We start from the raw sequence: 20,989 nt of genomic DNA on the forward strand, positions 1-20,989 counted from the left end.
GTTAATGAATAGGTATTGACATAGTCCTGCTAAGGAATACTGCCCTTGCTTGATTTTTTTTTAAATCAGCCTTTGAAATATCAATAAACACTAGAAAAGTCACTTCTGAACATGAGCATGCTGAATGGCCATCTAAGAACTTAAAGAAGCTCTTCCTACTTTGTGTCACCAATGCACATTAGCTCCTGTATGAGATTAGGAAAGGATGGAAGCTGGAGCAGTATGCATGAGGAAAATGAGTATCTTATGAATGCACTGCATTATCTTCTCTGCCAAAAAGTGTCTTTATCAGAACAAGAAAATTATGAGTGTGGAAAGACCAAAAATCACTTGATTTTATGGGGTCTTTTTTTTTTTTTTGCTGAATTCGACAATATTCAGAATCAGTCTTCATTTTTTAAAGTTAGATGTAAGTGCCCACACCCAGCTGGAAACATTTAAATGCGAACATGGAGCATTTTTTTAATATATATGTGTGTGTGTGTGTGTGTGTGTGTGTGCTTATATATATATATATATATATATAGTGACAGACCCAGACCAGTGGGGTACAGGAGTCTGGTAGATGGAAAATATACTGGTCACTGGATGAGTAGTTTTCTGTTCCCTGAGTGACCAGAGAAGGGGCTGCACTAGAGTGATCAGGAACCTGCAAGAACCAGTTAAGGCAGGCAGGCTAATTAGGACACCTGGAGCCAATTAAGAAGCAGCTGCTAGAATCAATTAAGGCAGGCTAATCAGGGCACCTGGGTTTTAAAAGGAGCTCACTTCAGTTTGTGGTGCGAGTGTGAGGAGCTGGGAGCAAGAGGCGGAAGGAGCTGAGAGTGAGAGGGTGTGCTGCTGGAGGACTGAGGAGCACAAGCATTATCAGACACCAGGAGGAAGGTCCTGTGGTGAGACTAAGGAAGGTGTTTGGAGGAGGCCATGGGGAAGTAGCCCAGGGAGTTGTAGCTGTCATGCAGCTGTTACAGGAGGCACTATAGACAGCTGCAGTACGCAGGGCCTGGGCTGCAACCCGGAGTAGAGGGCGGGCCCGGGTTCCCCCCAAACTTCCCAATTGACCTGGACTATGGGTTCTTCCAGAGGGGAAGGTCTCTGGGCTGTTCCCCAACCCACATGGTGAATCTCTGAGGCAAGAAAATCCACCAATAAGCACAGGACCCACCAAGATAGAGGAGGAACTTTGTCACACTGGTGTCAGGGGTGGGATCTTGGGGTGCACAGCGCGGCGGAAGAAGGAGGGTGATTTAAAGAAAAGAAAAAAAAACAACAAAAAAACAAAAAAAAGAGGGTTTATTTTTTTTCACCACAATTTATGACGTAGTGCAGGCACTGATACAAGCTACGGCGGCCCAGCAGGAGGCTACCCGGGTCCAGGCAGCCGCCCAACAGGAGGCAGTGTGGCTGCAGCAAGAGACTAATCGCCTGCTGATGGACCAGGCTGCTCAAGACGGAGCTATGTTGCGGGAACTGGTAAACCAGGTAAAGTCCCTTACAGAGCTGAATCGCAGCTATGATGGAACGCGGCTCATACGGGCCGGCCATTGGCTGCAGAAAATGACACGGGAGGATGATGTAGAGGCACACCTTCTGGCCTTTGAGAGGACAGCCCTACGGGAGGCCTGGCCTCGAGATCAGTGGTCTGGCATCCTGGCCCCATTCCTGTGTGAGGAGGCCCAGAAGGCCTACCATGATCTGCCTGAAGAGGCTGCGGCAGACTACCCCCAGCTGAAAGCAGAGATCCTGGCCAGATCTGGGGTAACAGCAGCAGTGCGGGCCCAGCAGTATCACGGTTGGAGGTACCAGGAAGACAAAACCCCGCGGTCCCAATTATACGACCTCATCCATCTCGCACGAAAGTGGTTGCAAACAGAGTCCCGGAGTCCGGAAGAGATACTAGCGGTTCTGGTCATCGACCAGAGGGGACTACCACCAGACTTTCGTGCCTGGGTAATCCAGAATGAACCCTCCACTTATGATGAGGTTGTCGTCCTGGTAGAGAGGCCAAGGACAGCGAGGGAGCTGACCCGACCAGTTAAGGAAGAGGCACCCCGGGTTAAACTAGCAGCACCAAGCCCTAAAGTTCAGGTGACTGGGCCTCCAGGAGGGCCCAGGTGGAAAAAGAGAGAGGCTGAAGGCCCATCAGAAGCCACAAAGAGTCGGAGCACTGAGGGAGAAGAGGATCGTGATGTTAACTGCCCAAACCAAGAGACCAGGGAACGCCTAGGGCTCCATACAGATGTTATGCCTGCGGGGAGTGGGGACATATAGCTGCACAGTGTCCCAATGCTGAGGAGCCTATGCAGTGTAACCTGGGGAACTGGGCAGATCCATGCTCCCTAATCCACCTTGTGGGGATTACTAACCCTACATATGTATACCAGACCAGTGAAACTAAATGGGGTAGGGACCATGGCACTGGTTGATTCGGAGAGTGCTATCACGCTTACCTCAGGGAAGCTTGTTAAGCGTAGTCAGCTGCTACAGGCTAAACGTACGGGGATAACATGTGTCCATGGGACAGTTAGTTACTACCCCACCATCCCAGTAAAAATCGAGATCCAAGGGAACACTACTGAGGTAGCAGCAGGTGTAGTCCCTAAACTCCCATACCCGGTGCCCATAGGGAGGGACTTCCCAGGGTTTGGAAACTTACTCCCAGTAGGGGTATTGGAGAAAGATGGGGATCCTAAAATTGGTGAGGCATCCACAGCAGACTGTCAACCCGCAATCTTCTCTGAAATATCCGCAGATTTGTTCGCCACTCCCAGACAGGGTAGAAAGACAAAAAGGGAAAGAAGGGCAGCTAAGGCCTTGGGAACCCGAATACTGACCCAAAACCAGAGGGTCGCTCTTATAGGTAGGCGGACCCGCGCAGCTGAAAAGGAGGCCACGCAGGTGGGAGAAGCACCCGAGTCTGACCCCCACCCTAATGCTTCTGAACCAGTAGAGGCAAAAGAGACTGGGCCCCTAGATCTTGGGCAGATTAGCCCTGGGAGAGGAAATTTTGGACGGGACCAGGCAGAAGACCCAAGGTATGACAACATTAGGAAGGAGGTGACTGAAATAGATGGGGTACCCGTGGAAGGGAAAACCCAGGGATCAGGACCCTACTTCATAATGAAGAAGGATCTCTTATACTGGGTTGCACCAGTACAAGGACAGAAGGTACAGCAAATCCTAGTACCTCAAAAACACCAGAATGCTGTATTAAGTCTTGCTCATAGTCATCTTTTGGGGGGGGGCATTTGGGGGTAGAGAAGACTCTGGCACGAGTCCTACAACGGTTCTTCTGGCCCGGAGTACATGAAGTGTGGAGGTACTGTGCCTCCTGCCCGGAGTGTCAGCTGCACAGTCCCCGTCCCCACTTGAGGGCACCTTTTAGTACCCCTTCCCATCATAGAGGTCCCCTTTGAGAGAATAGCCATGGACCTAGTGGGACCCCTGGAGAAGACGGTTCGGGGCCACTAATATATACTTGTTGTTTTGGACTATGCTACTTGCTACCCAGAAGCCGTCCCCCTGCGGAACACGGCCTCTAAAACTATAGCCAAAGAGCTGGTGGGGATCTTTGTCCGAATGGGGCTACCGAAGGAGATATTAACCGACCAAGGAACCCCATTTATGTCGAAGCTAATGAAGGACCTCTGTACGCTGCTCCATATACATACCCTGAGAACTTCGGTCTACCATCCGCAGACTGATGGGTTGGTAGAAAGGTTTAACCGAACCCTCAAAGCTATGATAAGGAAGGTGGTAAGTCGGGACGGGAAGGATTGGGACACCCTACTACCCTACCTTATGTTCGCTATCCAGGAGGTACCACAGGCCTCAACTGGGTTTTCCCACTTCGAGTTATTATATGGGCGTCACCCCCGTGGCATACTAGATATCGCCAAAGAGATCTGGGAAGAGGAACCCAATGAGGGGAGAAATATAATAGAGCATGTAATGCAGATGCGAGATCGGATAGCCCGGGTTACCCCTATTGTACGGGAACATTTGGAGAAGGCACAGGAGGCCCAGCGAACCCATTACAATCGCCAGGCAAAAGTGCGACAGTTCCAACCAGGGGATCAGGTTATGGTGTTGGTACCCATGGCAGAAAGCAAGCTTCTGGCCCAATAGCAGGGGCCCTATGAGGTGGTTGAACCCGTGGGGGAAGTAACCTACAAGGTGCGGCAGCCAGGACGCAGAAAACAAGAACAGATTTATCACGTTAACCTTCTGAAACCCTGGCATGCACAAGAGGCATGCACAACGGTCCAAAAAGATCTAACCCAGGAAACCAAGCCTTCCAAACAGGTAAGAGTGTCTCCCGATTTAACACCAGACCAGAAGAATGAGGTGTCTGAGATGATCTTCCGGAACCAAGATGTATTCTCGACAAAACCGGGTTGAACAACCAAGACACATCACCACATCATCACGAACCCTGGGGCCAGAGTAACAATGAGGCCCTATTGGGTGCCAGCGGCAAAAAGGGAGGAAATAAAAGCAGAAGTAAAAAAAATACTGGAGTTTGGGATCATCGAAGAATCCCACAGTCAGTGGTCCAGCCCAGTCGTGCTGGTGCCCAAACCTGATGGCACCACAAGATTTTGCAATGACTTCCAGCGACTAAACGAAGTATCCCAGTTCGACGCGTACCCCATACCTCGCATAGTGAGCTAGCTGGGTAATGCCCGGTACTTGACTACCCTAGACTTGACAAAGGGGTCCTGTCAGATTCCCCTTGCACAAGACGCAAAGGAAAAGACTGCGTTCTCTACACCAGACGGTCTTTTTCAATATACTGTCCTCCCTTTTGGACTACATGGGGCCCCTGCTACCTTCCAGCGCCTCATGGACAAGCTATTACGCCTGCATAACAGTTATGCTGCTGCCTACTTGGACGATGTGGTCATTCATACCCCAGACTGGGAAACCCACCTGGAGAAGGTGGAGGCAGTTATCGATACCTTCAGGCGAGCTGGCTTTACAGCAAACCCTGCCAAGTGTGCTGTAGGTTTTACAGAGGCCAAATATCTTGGCTACATTGTGGGAAAAGGTTTGGTAAAACCCCAAGTGAACAAGTTAGAGGCCATCCAAAATTGGCCCTGACCAAGTCACAAAAAACAAGTCCGGGCGTTCCTAGGTGTGGTGGGGTATTACCAACGATTTATCCCCCACTTTGCCACAAGGGCAAGCCCCCTGACAGACCTAGTGAAAGCCCATGGACCTGATCTTGTGAGATGGTCTGACGCAGCAGAGGAAGCATTCACAGACCTACGGACTGCCCTCTGCAGTAACCCCGTACTGATAGCCCCTGATTTCACCAAGGAGTTTATCCTGCAGACGGATGCATCGGAAGTAGGGTTGGGGGCCATTCTATCACAGATGGTTGGGGAGGAGGAACACCCAAATCTATTCCTCAGTCGGAAACTCCTTCCAAGGGAACAAAAATATGCAGTGGTGGAGAGAGAATGCCTCGCTGTAAAATGGGCCATGGAAACATTGCGCTACTACCTGCTCGGGTGCAGATTTGTCCTTGTGACCGACCATGCCCCTCTTCAGTGGATGCAGCGGAACAAGGAGAAGAACACAAGGGTGACCAGATGGTTCTTATCCCTCCAACCTTTCCAGTTCCGTGTGCAACACAGAGCAGGGAGCTGTCATGGCAACGCCGATGGCTTGTCACGTGTGCACTGTCTGGCGTCCCAAGCTGCCCAACCCCTTGGCATTGAGCACGGGGGAGGGATATGTGACAGACCTAGATCAGTGGGGTACAGGAGTCTGGTAGAGGGCAAATATACTGGTCACTGGTTGAGTAAAAAGAACAGGAGTACTTGTGGCACCTTAGAGACTAACAAATTTATTAGAGCATAAGCTTTCGTGGGCTACTGCCCACTTCTTCGGATGCATATAGAGTGGAATATATCTTGAGGAGATATATATACACATACAGAGAGCATGAACAGGTGGGAGTTGTCTTACCAACTCTGAGAGGCCAATTAAGTAAGATAACTCCCACCTGTTCATGCTCTCTGTATGTGTATATATATCTCCTCAATATATGTTCCACTCTATATGCATCCGAAGAAGTGGGCAGTAGCCCACGAAAGCTTATGCTCTAATAAATTTGTTAGTCTCTAAGGTGCCACAAGTACTCCTGTTCTTTTTGCGGATACAGACTAACAAGGCTGCTACTCTGAAACTGGATGAGTAGTTTTCTGTTCCCTGAGTGACCAGAGCAGGGGCTGCACTAGAGTAATCAGGAACCTGCTAGAATCAGTTAAGGCAGGCAGGCTAATTAGGACACCTGGAGCCAATTAGGAAGAAGCTGCTAGAATCAATTAAGGCAGGCTAATCAGGGCACCTGGGTTTTAAAAGGAGCTCACTTCAGTTTGTGGTGCGAGTGTGAGGAGCTGGGAGCAAGAGGTGCAAGGAGCTGAGAGTGAGAGGGTGTGCTGCTGGAGGACTGAGGAGCACAAGCATTATCAGACACCAGGAGGAAGGCTCTGTGGTGAGAATAAGGAAGGTGTTTGGAGGAGGCCATGGGGAAGTAGCCCAATGAGTTGTAGCTGTCATGCAGCTGTTACAGGAGGCACTATAGACAGCTGCAGTACATGGCTGGAACCCGGAGTAGAGGGCGGGCCCAGGTTCCCCCCAAACCTCCCAATTGACCTGGACTGTGGATTCTTCCAGAGGGGAAAGTCTCTGGGCTGTTCCCCAACCCACATGGTGAATCTCTGAGGCAAGAAAATCCGCCAATAAGCGCAGGACCCACCAAGATAGAGGAGGAACTTTGTCACAATATATATAGTTTAAAGAAAATTACTGTACAGAACCATCCCTTAATGCAACCTTAAGACTGTACAATTAATTTTAACTGTATGGAAGTGCAAAAATGAAGGTCTCAACAGCAGTCATCTCATTTGCACATAAGTAATGTTTTCTATTCCTGCCTTTCCAGTTGAATATGTAGCTTAATTTTTGTTGTGAAATGTATATGATAATACATGTGCTCAAAGTGGATGAGTTAATGCTGCTTTTATACACTGTGAACCCTAATGCTGCTTTATGCTGCTCTGACAGTGTAAAAGACTCTTAAAGTAGGTATAGATTTAAACAAAAATTGGGCATGGTATATAGAAAACAACTTGTGCAATCAGAGAAATGTAGGACTGAAAAGGACATCAGTAGGTCATCCAGTCCAATCCCCTGCACTGATGCAGGATCTAGATCATTCCTGATATATTTGTCTAACCTGTTCTTAAAATTCTCCAATGACAGAGAAATGTCATTTCCTGTGGAACGGAAATCCTGAGTTTGGAGTAGCTCTAGTGATGATACTTGTGAAGCACATTGAAACATAGGTGAAATGCATGTTGTTTTTTCATATTATGTCAACTGTCTTCAGTTAAGGCTTGGTAGTTAACCCTTTTGCAGCATTCTTCCCTTTAAAGAAAAAAGGTAAGTTAAAATAAAAAATATAGGCAGCACTGAGTTGAGAAATCAAGCACACAAAAGTTAACTGTTAAATTACAATGTTAACTTACCACAGAACAATATTTTGTTTGTTTTCCTTGTTAAATATCAATCTTAATTTATTCACAGATAAATTTAGATAAGGCTGGAAAAAGATATCTAGAAAAAGAACACTGCGAATACTGTAGCTATTTTAAAGCAAAAAAAAAAAAAAAAAAAAAAAAACACCTAGGAAATTCATGGTCCAAATTCAGCTAACTGTGGTACTTGAGTCAGAACATGTGGGTGTTTAAGACTGCATATTTTAGTGAGTAAATGAGACTCCTCATCAAATCATAGAATGTAGGCTAAGAAATGGTACTTCTCTCTCCATTTATCAGTATAATCCAGAAGTGGTGAGCTTCTGGTGCTAATGGGCAATAGGATTGGAAGACCCAAGTATGTCTGAGTTGGCTCACAAATATGTGGAAGGGGAGGTGGTAGGTATTTTATCTACTGTAATAAGAGGTAATGTTGGACCAACTGGAGCCAAAAATAATGTCACTCCGGTATTGATCCTGATAAAGAACTGACACTGCGATTAGTTATCTTCATTGTATTTTCAGTATGGTAGTTCAGGGTTTGTATGGGAAGCTTAGATCACTTATGGTCATTTGGTGATTGGCTGTTGGGGATAGGTAGATTGATGGCAGATAGGTAGAGGATAAAACATTAACATAAGGACAGTCAGTTGTAAATCCTGTCCTCACAGTAGTAGCAGGAGACCAACAGGAGGCTACCACTGAAGCAAAGAACCAAGATCTGGCTGCAAGGTTTTCCCCTCACCATTTGATGTAAGAATGGCCAGTGGGTCAGATCAATGTTCCATCTAGCCCAGTATCCTGTCTTCCGATAGTGGCCAATGGCAAGTGCTTCAAAGGGAATCAACAGAACAGGGCAATTATCAAATGATCCATCCCATGTCATCCAGTCCCAGCATCATTTACTTTGATTAGGCTGCAACATAGGGGAACAGAGTGGGAACAGCAGAGGTTGGACAAAGTTGGCAAATCCCTGTGCACATCCCAATTACCCAATGCAGGAAGACTTTGATTCTCCTGATCCCACAGGAAGAGGAAAGTAGTTGGCAGCCTCCTCAATCTCCAAGTCATTGACCTATCTCCTCATATGGTAGCTATTGGTGAAGACAGCTACTGCTATCCAAAAAGGGGTAGAAAGGGGCTTAGGTCCAGAGGGAAGAGAGAGCACAGAGAAACAGATAACTTGACAGGGAGAGAGTGTGGCTTATAGCAGACATCTTGAGTAAGAGGAATGGTTTATGGACAGGTGTGAACAGATCTACCTTACACAGAGAGGGATGTTGATCTGCTGGTATGAACACAGGACTGGGAATCAGGAGTTCGAGTTCTTATTCGGCCTCTGACAGATTCCCTCTGTGGCCTAGGGCCACCCCTTAACCTCTCTGTCAGTTTTGCCTTCAGGCTTCAACAATGCCTACTTCACAAGGCTTTGAAGAGTAGTTAATGTATGTGGTTTGAACATGGGAGGAGCTATACAGATTATATTATGTTCTTACACAAAGTTTGGCTGTGCAATCTTAATTACTAATTTCCAAGTTACCAATTTCTTGTTTTTTGTAATAACTTTATTCGGTACAGTTTGTAGTTGAAATTCTTAGCTCTACATCCGTGCAACTTCTACTGAGAATGTCTTAGTTTTTTTTAGAAAGTAATTAAAAACATTTATGGAAACTGCATAGACTGACTTCTCAACGTATTTTGCTAGAATTGTAAAAGATTGTGTAAATCAGTGATTTTCAAAGTTCAGGTTGCGACCCAGTACTGGGTCGTGGCATGTAAGGCACTGGGTCGCCTTGCTCAGCACCCAGGGACCCTAGCCAGGACAGGTGGGAAGCCTGCCTCTGCACCCTGGCTGTGCTGCTGACCAGGAGACGCCAAAGGTAAGTCCATGCCCCAATCCACTCCCCCCCCAGTTCCGGAACCCCTCATCCCTGGCCCCATCCCAGAGCCCTGACCCTCTCCCACACCCCAAACCTCTCATCCTCAGCTCTGTTGGGTCACAGGCATCAAGAATTTTCTTCAACTGGGTCACCAGGAAAATTTTTTTTAAAACCACTGGTGTAAATAATCACTGAAATGTAAGACAATACAGTCACTGAACCACACATCGACTGACAGAGTTTGTAACTTTTTAACATGAGTATTTCAGCTAGTGCCAGAATACTTTACAAACTCTATTAGCACAGTGTCAAAACTTAAAAACCACATAAAACCTTCCATTATCTGACAGGGTGGTCAATGCTCAAAATACTTACACTCAAATTTTGTGCCAGACATCATGAGAACAGGACTAATGAATAAAACTCATTTTAAATTTCTGACCTCTTTGTTTTACAAAACAGTTAAGTACACTTCACTTGATGTAAGGTCCCATCACTCAATACCGCATCTAGATAACTTCAAAATTACTTACAAAATTCTCTTGGTAGAGCCCACACGTGAAGTTTAAGGTAGAAAGGATTTTTTTTAGTAAGTAAAGTAGCAGAAGACTGCAAAATTTAGCTGGAAAGGGAGTAAAAGCCTTAGCTATAGAATTATAACCATATGTCTATAATTTAACCTGTACTATGCAACATAGTTCATGTGCAATATTAACAAGTTATAACCATAAAAACATCAATTTATAGAATTTCTTTACTCAAACCTGATTTTTTTTAAACCATCTTGTATATAATTCTTGTTTGGTGGCAAGGGCTGGTCATAAGAATATAAACATACAGTTCAATCTACAAATGTTCTCCAAAGCATCTGAAGAGAAGCATGCACTAATAAACTAGGTTAAATAGTGTAGAGTTGCAATTCTTTAGCAGGAAGAACGTTTCAACCTAAACTATAGAAGATGGAGTGCTCTTCCCATAATGACCAGATAATCAGTTTATTCATAGAGCTATATTTCCGTTTTGGTTCTGTCATGGATGACTGCACTACCTGGTTAGAACCACTGTTCCTGCTTTTGGCACATACCACCCAACTTCTGTAATAGTCAAAAGGCATCCTCCTCAGATACATAGTACTTTGCAACTCATCCAATGATCTCTAATTGTTTTCATAAATTAACTCATTTGGTAGCATGGCATAGTGAGGTACATGAATGTAACTTAGTGAAAATGAGAGAAAGGAAGATAGTGGCATTTTGTATACAATGGGAAGGGCAACATGGATGTCTGAGAGGCAAAAAAGAAGGTAATTGAAGTAATTAAATAGGAGCTGATGAGCTGGTGTAGTTACATTGTTGATCGGACTGGGTTAAACTTGCAAAACCATTGCTTATGGTTTTCATTTGTGCTGAAAAGGTGACATTAAGATCTATTCCTGTTTTACCAGTTAATCAATTTCCATCCAGAGACTTGAATTTCAGTTGTTGAAGTGATTCCTGTGTATATATAATTTGTACAATGTGTAGGGAAAATATTGTGGAATCCATTTGGATTGATGGTGCTCTCTAAATGCAAGATTATTAAACAGACCATTTGTATGATTAAAATTTTAGTTTAGTTTATTAGGAAGATAAATTATCACCAGGGATTGGTAATGGGGTATGGAGCCTATACCTGAAAGGAGATGCTTGAAATCAAGGTTGGGCTGAAAGTGACTTAGATGCATAGAGTTTAAGGCCTGAAGAAATCATGTGCTCAGGGAGTTTGACTTTCTGTATGTGAGGCCACCAGCACCTGTACCCTGCCCCAGCATCTGAAATTAGAACATAGAAGTAGTACGAACTCCAAGAGCCTAGACTATTTTGTGCAACAGGCAGAGACCAGTAGGGACTGAGAAACACCAATGCCCCAGGCCCCTGCAAAGGCAAGGTAATGATTAAATTCTGTCAAGTGACCTATACTGCAAAGAAAGGCAACCCTTCTTCTCTCTCACCCCCCTTCTTATCACTGCCCATCTGACTTGGGGAAAATTCCTTCCCCACCCTACATATGGTGATCAGTTAGACCCTGTTCATATGATCAAGAACTAACAAGCCAAACACGTGCACAGAGAGGCTGTTATTAGGTGGCTCTTTCCTCCCAAAGGCCAGGACAAGTAGCTATGTGACAAAAAAAATCCCACCATGGAATGAAGCCCTTCTGTGCAGCTGTAGCAGGGTTGAAGTGAGAGTCAGGCAGGGGTCTGGACTACCCTCTAACAGTAGTGGTATGGGGAGTGCCTGGCCTATGCCTGTTGCCTTTGTACAGAACTGAACTCAGCCTGTAACTAAAGGCTCTGAAAGGAGAATCTTGGGCCTTCTCTCTCTGTACAGTGTTCCAGCCATGTACTTGCTCCATGCTCCTCTACCCAGGGGAGAGCTTCTCCCCTTGCAATAGTTAATCCATCTCCCTGAGAGGTGGTAGCTATGTTGATGGGAGAAGCTCTCCTGCTGACAGGGCTTGCTAGGGGGGGGAGGTTAGGCTTCTTCACACCCCTGCACAACATTATTATAGCGCTGAGGGTCTGAAGTGTAGACCTGCCCTTTGCCCTTGAACCTCTGATCTCTGCGCAGAGAGAGCGGCTGAGTTGATCGCTCTGGTGGTGGGAGGCGACATGGGGGTGTTTCACCCTGACCATGTGGCAGAAGCTGCCCTGGGTTGAGCTCAGGTTGGGGTGTCCCCGACCCCTATGAAAGCACCAACTCCGCCCCCGCCGGCTCCTTCTCCACAGCAGCGGTCGAGCAGCCTCCAGGGGCGGGGCTTAGGAAGGGGGCGGAACTATAGTGCCGGGAGGTGCCTGTTGCCGGCCGGGCCACGTTAGCTGTTGCTCCCAGGCGGCCCATGAGGGGCTGTTTACAGCCACGCACGCAGGTTGTAGACGCTGCGTCCCTTCCGCTAGCTGGTTGTCAGGGTTGCGCGAGGGCTGCCTACGGCCCGGCGCCGGCTGCCGCTGGGTGGACGATGGGGCTGAGCGAGCGGGAGCGGGCCGGGTGTCGGGTCCTGCTGGAGCAGATGGCGACGGACGAGCTGATGGCGCTGACGGACACGATCACCAACCGCCTGGTGCTGCCGCAGAGCCGACAAGGTGGGTGGGGCCGGGGCCGGGGCCCCCGCTATGCGGGAGGAGTTGGGGAGGAAGGGGCGGGCTCTCGCGCTAGCCCCGCCCCTTTTCTCTAGTTGGGCCCCGCCTTGCTCTGGGGCTGGGGGTCGCGCGGCGCCTGGCGCTGCCGGGTTCTGCGGCTCATTGTCCGCCGGGGCCCCCTGAAGCGGCTCTCCCGGGGTTTGGCTTCAAGGCCCGGCCTCGTCACAGGCTCCTGCCGCTGCTCAGCTCTCGCCTCATCTATCTCTTGCTTGGGTGCGTGCCGGGCCGGGGGGCCTGGTCCGCGGCCCGGGCTCCTAGGCGCGGCCGCAATACGAGTAACGAGCTGTTAGCTGTATCCCAAGCACTGTTCCCCTCTCGCCCACTCAGCCCTACGCGAGGTCCCGGCTGCCCTGCCTTGTGCTACAAGAACAGCCCCTAAAGTATCTTGTGCTTTGGCTAGTCAGCTGCCCTCTTCTTTAACAAGTGTGAAGAGCATGTGGGAGCAAGGGCAGGGACGAGGATGAAACCTTTGTGATCTCTAATGCATGTGGTGATACCCAGCTGTTGACTTCACGCAGTTCATTTAGTAATCACATCACTCAGATGCCTGTGCTTTTCAAACATGATGCAGTATTTAAATAGGAAACCCGGGGGATAAATGGACTTTCTAGATTTTTTTTTCATTTTATAAGTAGATTTCTGATATTTTCAAACAAAATAATAATTCATAATTCCTTGATTAGGTAAATGCCATAGCTGTTTCCATAGCCCAAAAATTAGACCATGTATGAGACCATAAGTTACTAGCCCATAGGGCAAAGTATCTTCCATTTGTACATCTTCCACCCCTTTTTGTGGACTCATTTTGATTTATGTGACTGTTTTGCTTTGCTTTAACTTAAGGATTTTTGTACTATTTGTAGAATACAATAAGGATAAGTAAAGTTTGCTTTAACTAAACAGTCGTTTCTTAAATATAAGGTGTTCTAAGTCAAACACTAAAGTGCTTGATGTGTAACATCAGCCAAAATTAGAATTGGCTACTTTGACTTCTTTAAAGGGCAAATTTGAGCTTGTAATATTTCCTAACTGAGCAATAAACCCCTGAAAAATAAAGGTTTCCAATAGTAATGTGCTTTCTGTCCGAAAAATTATATATTAAAAATGGCACCTTCCTACATCGTACAATGTATCCCCCTGAAATTTTTTTTTAGGTTTTCTTTTTGGTGAGGAAAGTTTAAAAAAAAAAATCAGGTTAGGTTTGAACTCATTTTTTGGGGATCTTCAATTCAGCCCCCAAACAAACTGTTCAGCTCTAGTTCAGTCAGTTAGGTCTGTTTCAAGCATCAGTTTCTGTTAGGCCATTGAGGCAACAGATCAATTTCAGGCTTTTGCATATGCCCTGCTGTATGCCTTTCAACCATATTTGCATGAGTTTGTTACTGATCATCACTGAGGAAAATGATCAAGTTGAAATTTTCCCTTTAGTTAGAAAATCAACAGATTGGTTTTCTAATGAGAGAAGCAGTTGCTGACTTAACTTTCTTTATTTCCAGAAGCCATCCATGCAATTTTAGTTTACAGTCAAAGTGTAGAAGAACTCTTGAAACGAAGAAAAGTCTATCGAGAAATAATTTTTAAATACCTGGCAACAGAAGGAGTTGTGGTGCCACCTTGTTCTGAAAAACACCAGCTCATTCATCGCGCAAAGCAATACTGGAGTGGGCAGCTGACAGATCGTGTTGCAGAGACAGAGGATATTAATCCAAATAAACAGGTGAGTTTTATGTTCTGAAAGGCCTAAGAATATTGCCTGTGTGGAACAGCTGTTGCTTGTAAGTTCATTGACTTTTTTTTTCTCAGCCAAACTGAGATGGTTGTGTTTTCCTGTGTTTATAGTGGAATTGAATTTTTTCTTGATTTAAAAGCTTCACTTAATAAAAAAATTATCTTCTCATTGAATCTCATATCTGGAAATTCTGTAACTATCTTGATAGATAAAATGCCCTTTATTTGTTGGTGTCTGAGTATGTAATTAACGTGTTTTGTCTTCCTCACAACAACTGATTTTGAATTGCAATGAGTGGAATCAGTAGGTCACAAATTAAGACAAAATAGTACATCAGAGTCTGGATAATTCTAAAGATGGACATGTGACTGCCACAGAGTTAATGGACATGGGACGCTCCATAAGCTTCAAGGTCACAAATGTTCTGAGAAGTGTTCTGAAAGTTTAGTCTCAATTGTTGGGAAAATAAACTATGCGCCCCTCTCTCTCTTATTTATTTATTTATTTATTTATTAAGCTGCCCTTCTCCCACTTTGCCAAGCAACAATAGCACCGAAACAGCACTGCTGCCCTTAGTTTTTAACTAACAGGTCACATGACAAATCATTTGGTTAGATGCTCCAATAGCTGTTAACTTTTTGCGAGCCATGTTCCTTTCCATTCCTGGTATCTAAGGAAAGTAGAGAGTGAAATACACGATGGATGATGAAAAATTGTAACTCTTCTGAAACTTTAGGACTGGCAGCAGTGCTACCCCTGCCACTGAACAGGTCTCTTTCTAACCTCTGCTTAATATGTTGTGACTAGATTTGCCTCATTATCAACAAGTTTGTGGGTGATCTGAACTTCCTCCTCATTGTATTTTGCAAAATATATTTTTTTGTTTGGTTGTTTTTTTTTAGTTTATCATTCTTCTTGGATCTAAAGTTTCTAACTCAAGGTGGCCATGATTACTATTAAGTAGTTATGTGACTCAAAGACCTGTCAAAGAGCTCTGTAGCTACTGATGTGAAAACAACTTGCAATATTTAAGAAAGTGAAGGATAGATGACTGGAAATTAGATACACTAAAAGTAAAGTGAGTTAAATACTCATTCAGAGAAATGCAGAAAGAATGGGAAATTCAGCTGTGCTTTATGGTCAGGCTTCTCCTTCCACTTGTCCTTTGCGGCAGGAGTGGGGGTGAGAAGTCATGACATCATAAATCTGGAGTATATATTTAATCTAAAATATGAAATTCAAACACAGAAGTTATTACCCGAACTTGATTCCAGAAATTAATGATCACGACCTTAGCAGAAGCTTAGTTGAACTTGCTTCTGGATTGACCTGCTTTTAAGGAATTCTGTTAATTGGCAAGTACCAGAAAAATGAGCAATTCATCCTGTAGATATAATTCCTGTTTGGAACGTGGGGCTTGGCATTACTAGGCTAGAACTTATTGGAAAATTAAGCATCTTTTTGTCACAAAGTTTCAGGCATAAAATATTCAGCTAAGAAACCAGCCAGTATTGTAAGAGAAAGCAAAGGATATGTCCCTAAGAACAAAGTTGGTTCGAGAGGTGCGCCTACCTGGGAGACAAATGGATAACTGTCTAGTCCTCCTTTATACAGATCCCTGACTTGCATGAATTCACTCTCCCTTTATCTGGGAAAGTATTTTTCCTCTAGATGACAGAAAACTTCCTTTTCTGAATCCCAGTATCAGCCAAAGGTATCTTTAAAAGTAACCTGCCAGTCTGTACTTAAAATATAACAACTTATTTCCCAAATATTTAAGTCTTCATATTTCTTCCTCCTCTGCACACGGTAACACACACAGCCATAAAACACTTAAAGATTCTAATTTTCATTGTCGCCCAATAGCTTTCTTAACAGTTGCTATTCTTGGTTTCGTTTTATTAAATTTATTGCAATTTATCCCTATTCTATCCTCAATGAGATCTTCCCCTTCTACTGGCTACGTATAACAACTTAGTTTCTGCTTTCATCCCCATCATTCTCAGCTGCATTTGCAGGACAGACTGCAGCCTCGCCGGGCTGCTTCAAGGATATAACCCTTCAGGTTAGTATTGGTTTGGTCCCTTTATTTCTAATATTTAGCAATTCCTCCTCTGTAGGTCTTGGAAATGCTTTGCAAAGGCAGGTAAGTTTAATTTCCCACAGGTAAAAACAGGGAAACCAGGGATATAGAAGCTAAGTGACTTGCCCAAGATACACAGTGAATTAGTGGAGAACCTAGTATTAACACTGTCCTCTGCTCTTTCTGTTGGACCATGCTGCCTTGAGATTTTTAAACAAATTAAATTTAGTTTGTGTGAGGAGCTGTGTTGATCTCTTCAGACTATTCTTTGTATTTTTTCATGCTGCCAATGTTTGTTTTGGATTACTATTTTAAAATATTTTTTCCAGTAGACTTAGTGCTGATGAAAGAGTGCAGTAATGATACCTTTGGAGACTATGATTTGGACACTTCTCTATTAGAAACATGGTGAAGATCAGACTCCCTTCACATAGTTCAGCAGACAGCTTTCCGGTGGTATTGACTTTCTGTCACTAACAAAACCGGTGTAGGTTCAAGTAGGTAATCTAGAAGTGAAAAGTTTTATATCCCAATAATCCTCTGAGCTATCCAGTTCTTCCTGGGTTACTGATTTTCTTTTTGTTAGCATCTTCTACTGCCTTGGGTTGAAATATCAGGTAGGTTCTGAGATACTCCAGCAGCTTCAAATGTTGCATCAAGGACACACACAAAATGACTGATACTGATCAGGATTGGTTGTGTCCATCTGGTCATTTGAGGGTCCAAAGCATAAAGGCAGCTTGCTAGTATCTGTCAAAGACAAATACAATAAAGGGAGACATTGAGGGTAGAGGTAATTACTGTGGCCACCTTTAGTATTAGAAATACTACCATTGCTCCCAAGTAAATGGAGATATTTGTTTATTGAAGATATAGCGTGTAAGCCATTTGGTTCTGTATTTTATCTTCGTTTGACAAGGCATTGCCATAATCTTAGGTTTTAAGTGTAAATCTTAGCTAGAATTTACTTATACAGACAACTCCTTTTTACACAGCAAGTCTAAATCATACTCTTTAGAAACAGTGTGAAAAATCTTGGCCCCATTGAAGTAAATGGTAGAACTGCCATTGACTTAAATTGAGCTAGGATTTCATCCAGAGTTGTTGAGCTTATTACTCAAACCAACTTTAAGTACCTTTCTCATTTCTCTTAAAAGTAACTACTTCAAGTGCTGTATTTCTAAAGTGACTATTAAAGAGATTTCTGGGCATCAATTATGGACAAGCATGCAGAATCTTCATTATTTAAGAAGAGAGGTTTAGGTTTGACTTGCTTGCTTTATTCCTTCTCAAGCATTCTGTCTGGAAAACTCAGGAATGTGCAAAATAGAAAATAAAATTTTAGCACAGCAAATCTTTTGAGGTGTATTAAAGACTTGTGCATAGTAAGTAGCAAGCTCCTGTATTAAAGGCTGCTAAATTCTTCGAAGAAAAATAAGTGCATTTTTTTTCTTTGATTACAGAGCTATGAACAGAAACAAAAACAACAGGAAGAGAATGATTGGCCCAGACTAGGAAGAGAATTCTGTCAGTGGTTCTTTGAACTTCTCAACTCTCAGCATCCTTTGGGGGGACAATCCAAAGAACAGTGGGGACCACAGCATTTCTGGGAGGATGTCAAACTGAAATTTTGTTACAACACATTAGAAAAAAAAATGGAAGAATACGTTGGTGCAGAATTGGTGAGCCTCCGTTTACTCTCATTGGTGAAAGAGGAGTATCTCTTACTGAACCCCAACTTGGGTGCTGGTGGACTGAAGTGTGTAATTTCTCCACATGGGTTAGTAGTGGTGGCGGTAGCTGGCACAGTACATAGAGGCAACATTTGCTTGGGCATCTTTGAACAAATCTTTGGACTCATCCGCTGTCCAGTTAGCGAGAATACCTGGAAAATAAAATTAGTGAACCTTAAAATAGTTGGAGAAAATGCTCTGGAGCCTGGGACACAAGTGCAAAAGCCTTCCATAAAATATGAATCGAATGAACTGCAAGAGCTATATGATGGGAAAGAACTGAGCTTGGTTGAACCTCAAATTCTGAGCAATGTGCGTACAGAATTGGGAGAATAACAATTGTTTGAAGAACAATACAGCAGTTGTGCATTCTTGAATGTTTAAATGACTTCAGACTTGTGGTGATGTCTGTTTCTTTAGTCAGGTTTGCTAAGTTGATGACGTGCCAAAGTACTGAGTGAAATACACTTAAAGAGCCCCACTGCTTTTGGGTACCCATCCTCCATACTAACATGTAATTGAAAAAGTTGCTTCAGGACTTAGAACTGCAAAACACATGTTTAGAAATGAAATAACTTTATTTTTCTTTCTATTTGATGTGTTCTTCACATCACATAAGTTCACGGGGACTTACAATAGTATATGGAGCTTCTCGCGAGGCCACTAGTTAAAGTTGGACCCCAATTGTGTTGGAAAGTCATTGCCTTCAGGTGGCCGCTTAAAAATGCATTAGGCTTCTTGGTCTAATTTCTTAATGGGCCAATAACCCCCACAAAACTGGCAGGGGGAGAAGTCAAGTACTGAATGCATGAAGAGAATTTTCCTCTTTGTCCTAAAATTGATTCCTTCACTAAAAAATAGAGAGAACTTAATAAGATGATGCGGGAAAGCTAGCCCTGCTGCTGACAATGCTTTTCCTGTTCTGAATTAATAGTTAAGTTTCCAGTGTTATCATTTATTTTTCATTTTCCAGTAGCATTTACCTCACTTCGGCAATAAAAAACAACACCCCGCTTCCAAAGTTAAATGGTTGCCATTGCATCCATTTCTTGCACTGACTCTCTGGGGGATCAAGGGGTTAACATTAGAATTTAGTCAATCAATTTAAGCTTCATATAAAGCCAAATGCTTTGATGGGGTATTTGTATACCACTTACAGGAGAGTTTAATGTAATAGCTTACATGTGGTGGTTCCTGTACGTTCTCTCAAAATCAAGAAGTGTATCCAGTTATTGCAGACTTATTAAACTGGATATGTCAGGTTTTTAAAACACGGAAGCTGGAACAAGAAGTAGATTTTCCAGATAAGCTTGCTCTTCCATTGCCACAAGTAATAGCAATTCAGAGGTTAAAGGGAATTCAGGTAACTTCAATAACTACACTTCTCTGTTTTCTTAATGTGTTTAAAAGTAACACAAAAGATTACGTACAATTTTTCTGTTTACTTCGAGTATTTGACAGTTGTTTGTCTAGTCAATTTCATTATTTCTCCAATAATTATTTCCTATTTGTGTGGTCTATCACACAACATGGGAGAGAAGTTTGCACTTTAAAGAAATGTTTAAATGTGGTTAAAACTAGTAAAAAGTAGCAGGAAGACACGAGGCAGGTGTGGTGCCTAGAAAACAGCTCTTGAACTCACTTTTGTGAACCAACTGATTTCTAGTTGTCCCTTTCACAACAAGATTTGTTTAAAAAGAATGTGATTATATACTGAGTGAAGGACAGTGTTTGAAACATTGTTTCCTAGTGAACTGTTGAGATAATGAGGGCTTTCTCTGCTACTGATTTCTAATTAAGAAAAAGTAGCTTTCATTCTTAAATTCCTTTGAAGCACTTCCCTTTCCTTGTGTGCATGTAATCTACTAGTTTCAAGTTATTGGTAGTCATGCATACCTATCAAAGGGGAGGGAGTGGGGGAAGTCTTTACATACTCGTGATTTTACTTTTGGAGTGCAGAGGAGGAAATAACTGTGAAAACCAAAGACTAAAAACAGTGCCTCCTTTGATTATGTAGAGATGCTACCTCTCTGAATATTAAAGCAAATTTCTTGTCTCCGGTAGAAGTGTACCGTACCTTCCCTTCTTGCTAAAATTCATGGTATTTCTAAACATGCACTAACTAATAATATGAACATGATTTTATGAACATTACATTCAAAATGTAACTAGTTGTCCTTGCTAAATTAAAATTATGCTAGTGTTTATGCTTTATGTACTCACTTTACTCACATCTACAGAAAGTACACAAACAAACAACTTCAGAAGAGAGGAATACAGCCAAATGGAACTTCTATATTTCATTCATGTTTTACAATAAAGTTTAACTAGCATGTACAGAACTCTCTTCAATTACATAACATTATAAACATTTTGTGCTCCCCTTCTGGTGTTTAAGACTTTTCCCAAGAAAAGTGAATGAGGAAAGCAGAGAGCAACACCACCATACAAACTTGAGGGGGGAGTAGTTGCCTTCAGTTCTCTCTGCATATGCCTATCTGCTGTTAGTTTCAGCTTTGCTAAACACCTTTTTGCAGGGTTTGTGGAAAGATATATGTGATGCTCTGTACCTTGGGGGAACACCCTACGCCTCCATGTTCATCTTTACAAAATGATTGTGTGGTATCCAATGCAAAGTTTGTCATGTTGGGTGTCTTCGGAAGGCTCATGATGCACTGAGCATGGTTGTTAATAGTGATGTTATAGTACAGAGGTAGGCGAGCTGATTTTCAGTTGCACTCACACTACCCGGGTCCGGGCCACCAGTCCAGGGGGGTTCTGCATTTTAATTTAATTTTAAATGAAGCTTCTTAAACAGTTTAAAAACCTTATTTAC

At 43.7% G+C, this 20,989-nt stretch overlaps 1 protein-coding gene across 2 annotated transcripts; it reads left to right on the plus strand.

Moving 5' to 3' along the window:
- Positions 1–12,229: 12,229 nt before the first annotated feature.
- On the plus strand, positions 12,230–20,490 carry C1H3orf38 (chromosome 1 C3orf38 homolog). Of its 2 annotated transcripts, XM_065574884.1 has the most exons (4): positions 12,230–12,551; positions 14,105–14,325; positions 16,344–16,402; positions 17,884–20,490. In XM_065574884.1, exons 1-3 carry the CDS (start codon positions 12,308–12,310, stop codon positions 16,392–16,394), a joined length of 516 nt encoding a protein of 171 aa, XP_065430956.1. In that variant the 5' UTR covers positions 12,230–12,307; the 3' UTR covers positions 16,395–16,402; positions 17,884–20,490. The 2 variants fall into 2 exon arrangements, with proteins under 2 accessions (XP_065430956.1, XP_005283703.1); XM_005283646.4 differs by lacking the exon at positions 16,344–16,402 and having other exon boundaries at positions 12,245–12,551; positions 17,884–20,358.
- Positions 20,491–20,989: the final 499 nt, after the last annotated feature.

The sequence above is a fragment of the Chrysemys picta genome, chromosome 1, assembly GCF_011386835.1.
Source record: "Chrysemys picta bellii isolate R12L10 chromosome 1, ASM1138683v2, whole genome shotgun sequence".
NCBI lineage: Eukaryota > Metazoa > Chordata > Testudines > Emydidae > Chrysemys > Chrysemys picta.

Bases quoted from the DNA above. Each gene is read 5' to 3' on its own strand.
- C1H3orf38 (XM_005283646.4), top strand. From the start codon at position 12,308: ATGAGGGGCTGTTTACAGCCACGCACGCAGGTTGTAGACGCTGCGTCC. The intron at 12,552-14,104 runs GTGGGTGGGGCC...CTTTATTTCCAG, and splicing joins GCTGCCGCAGAGCCGACAAG to AAGCCATCCATGCAATTTTA. The intron at 14,326-17,883 runs GTGAGTTTTATG...CTTTGATTACAG, and splicing joins ATATTAATCCAAATAAACAG to AGCTATGAACAGAAACAAAA.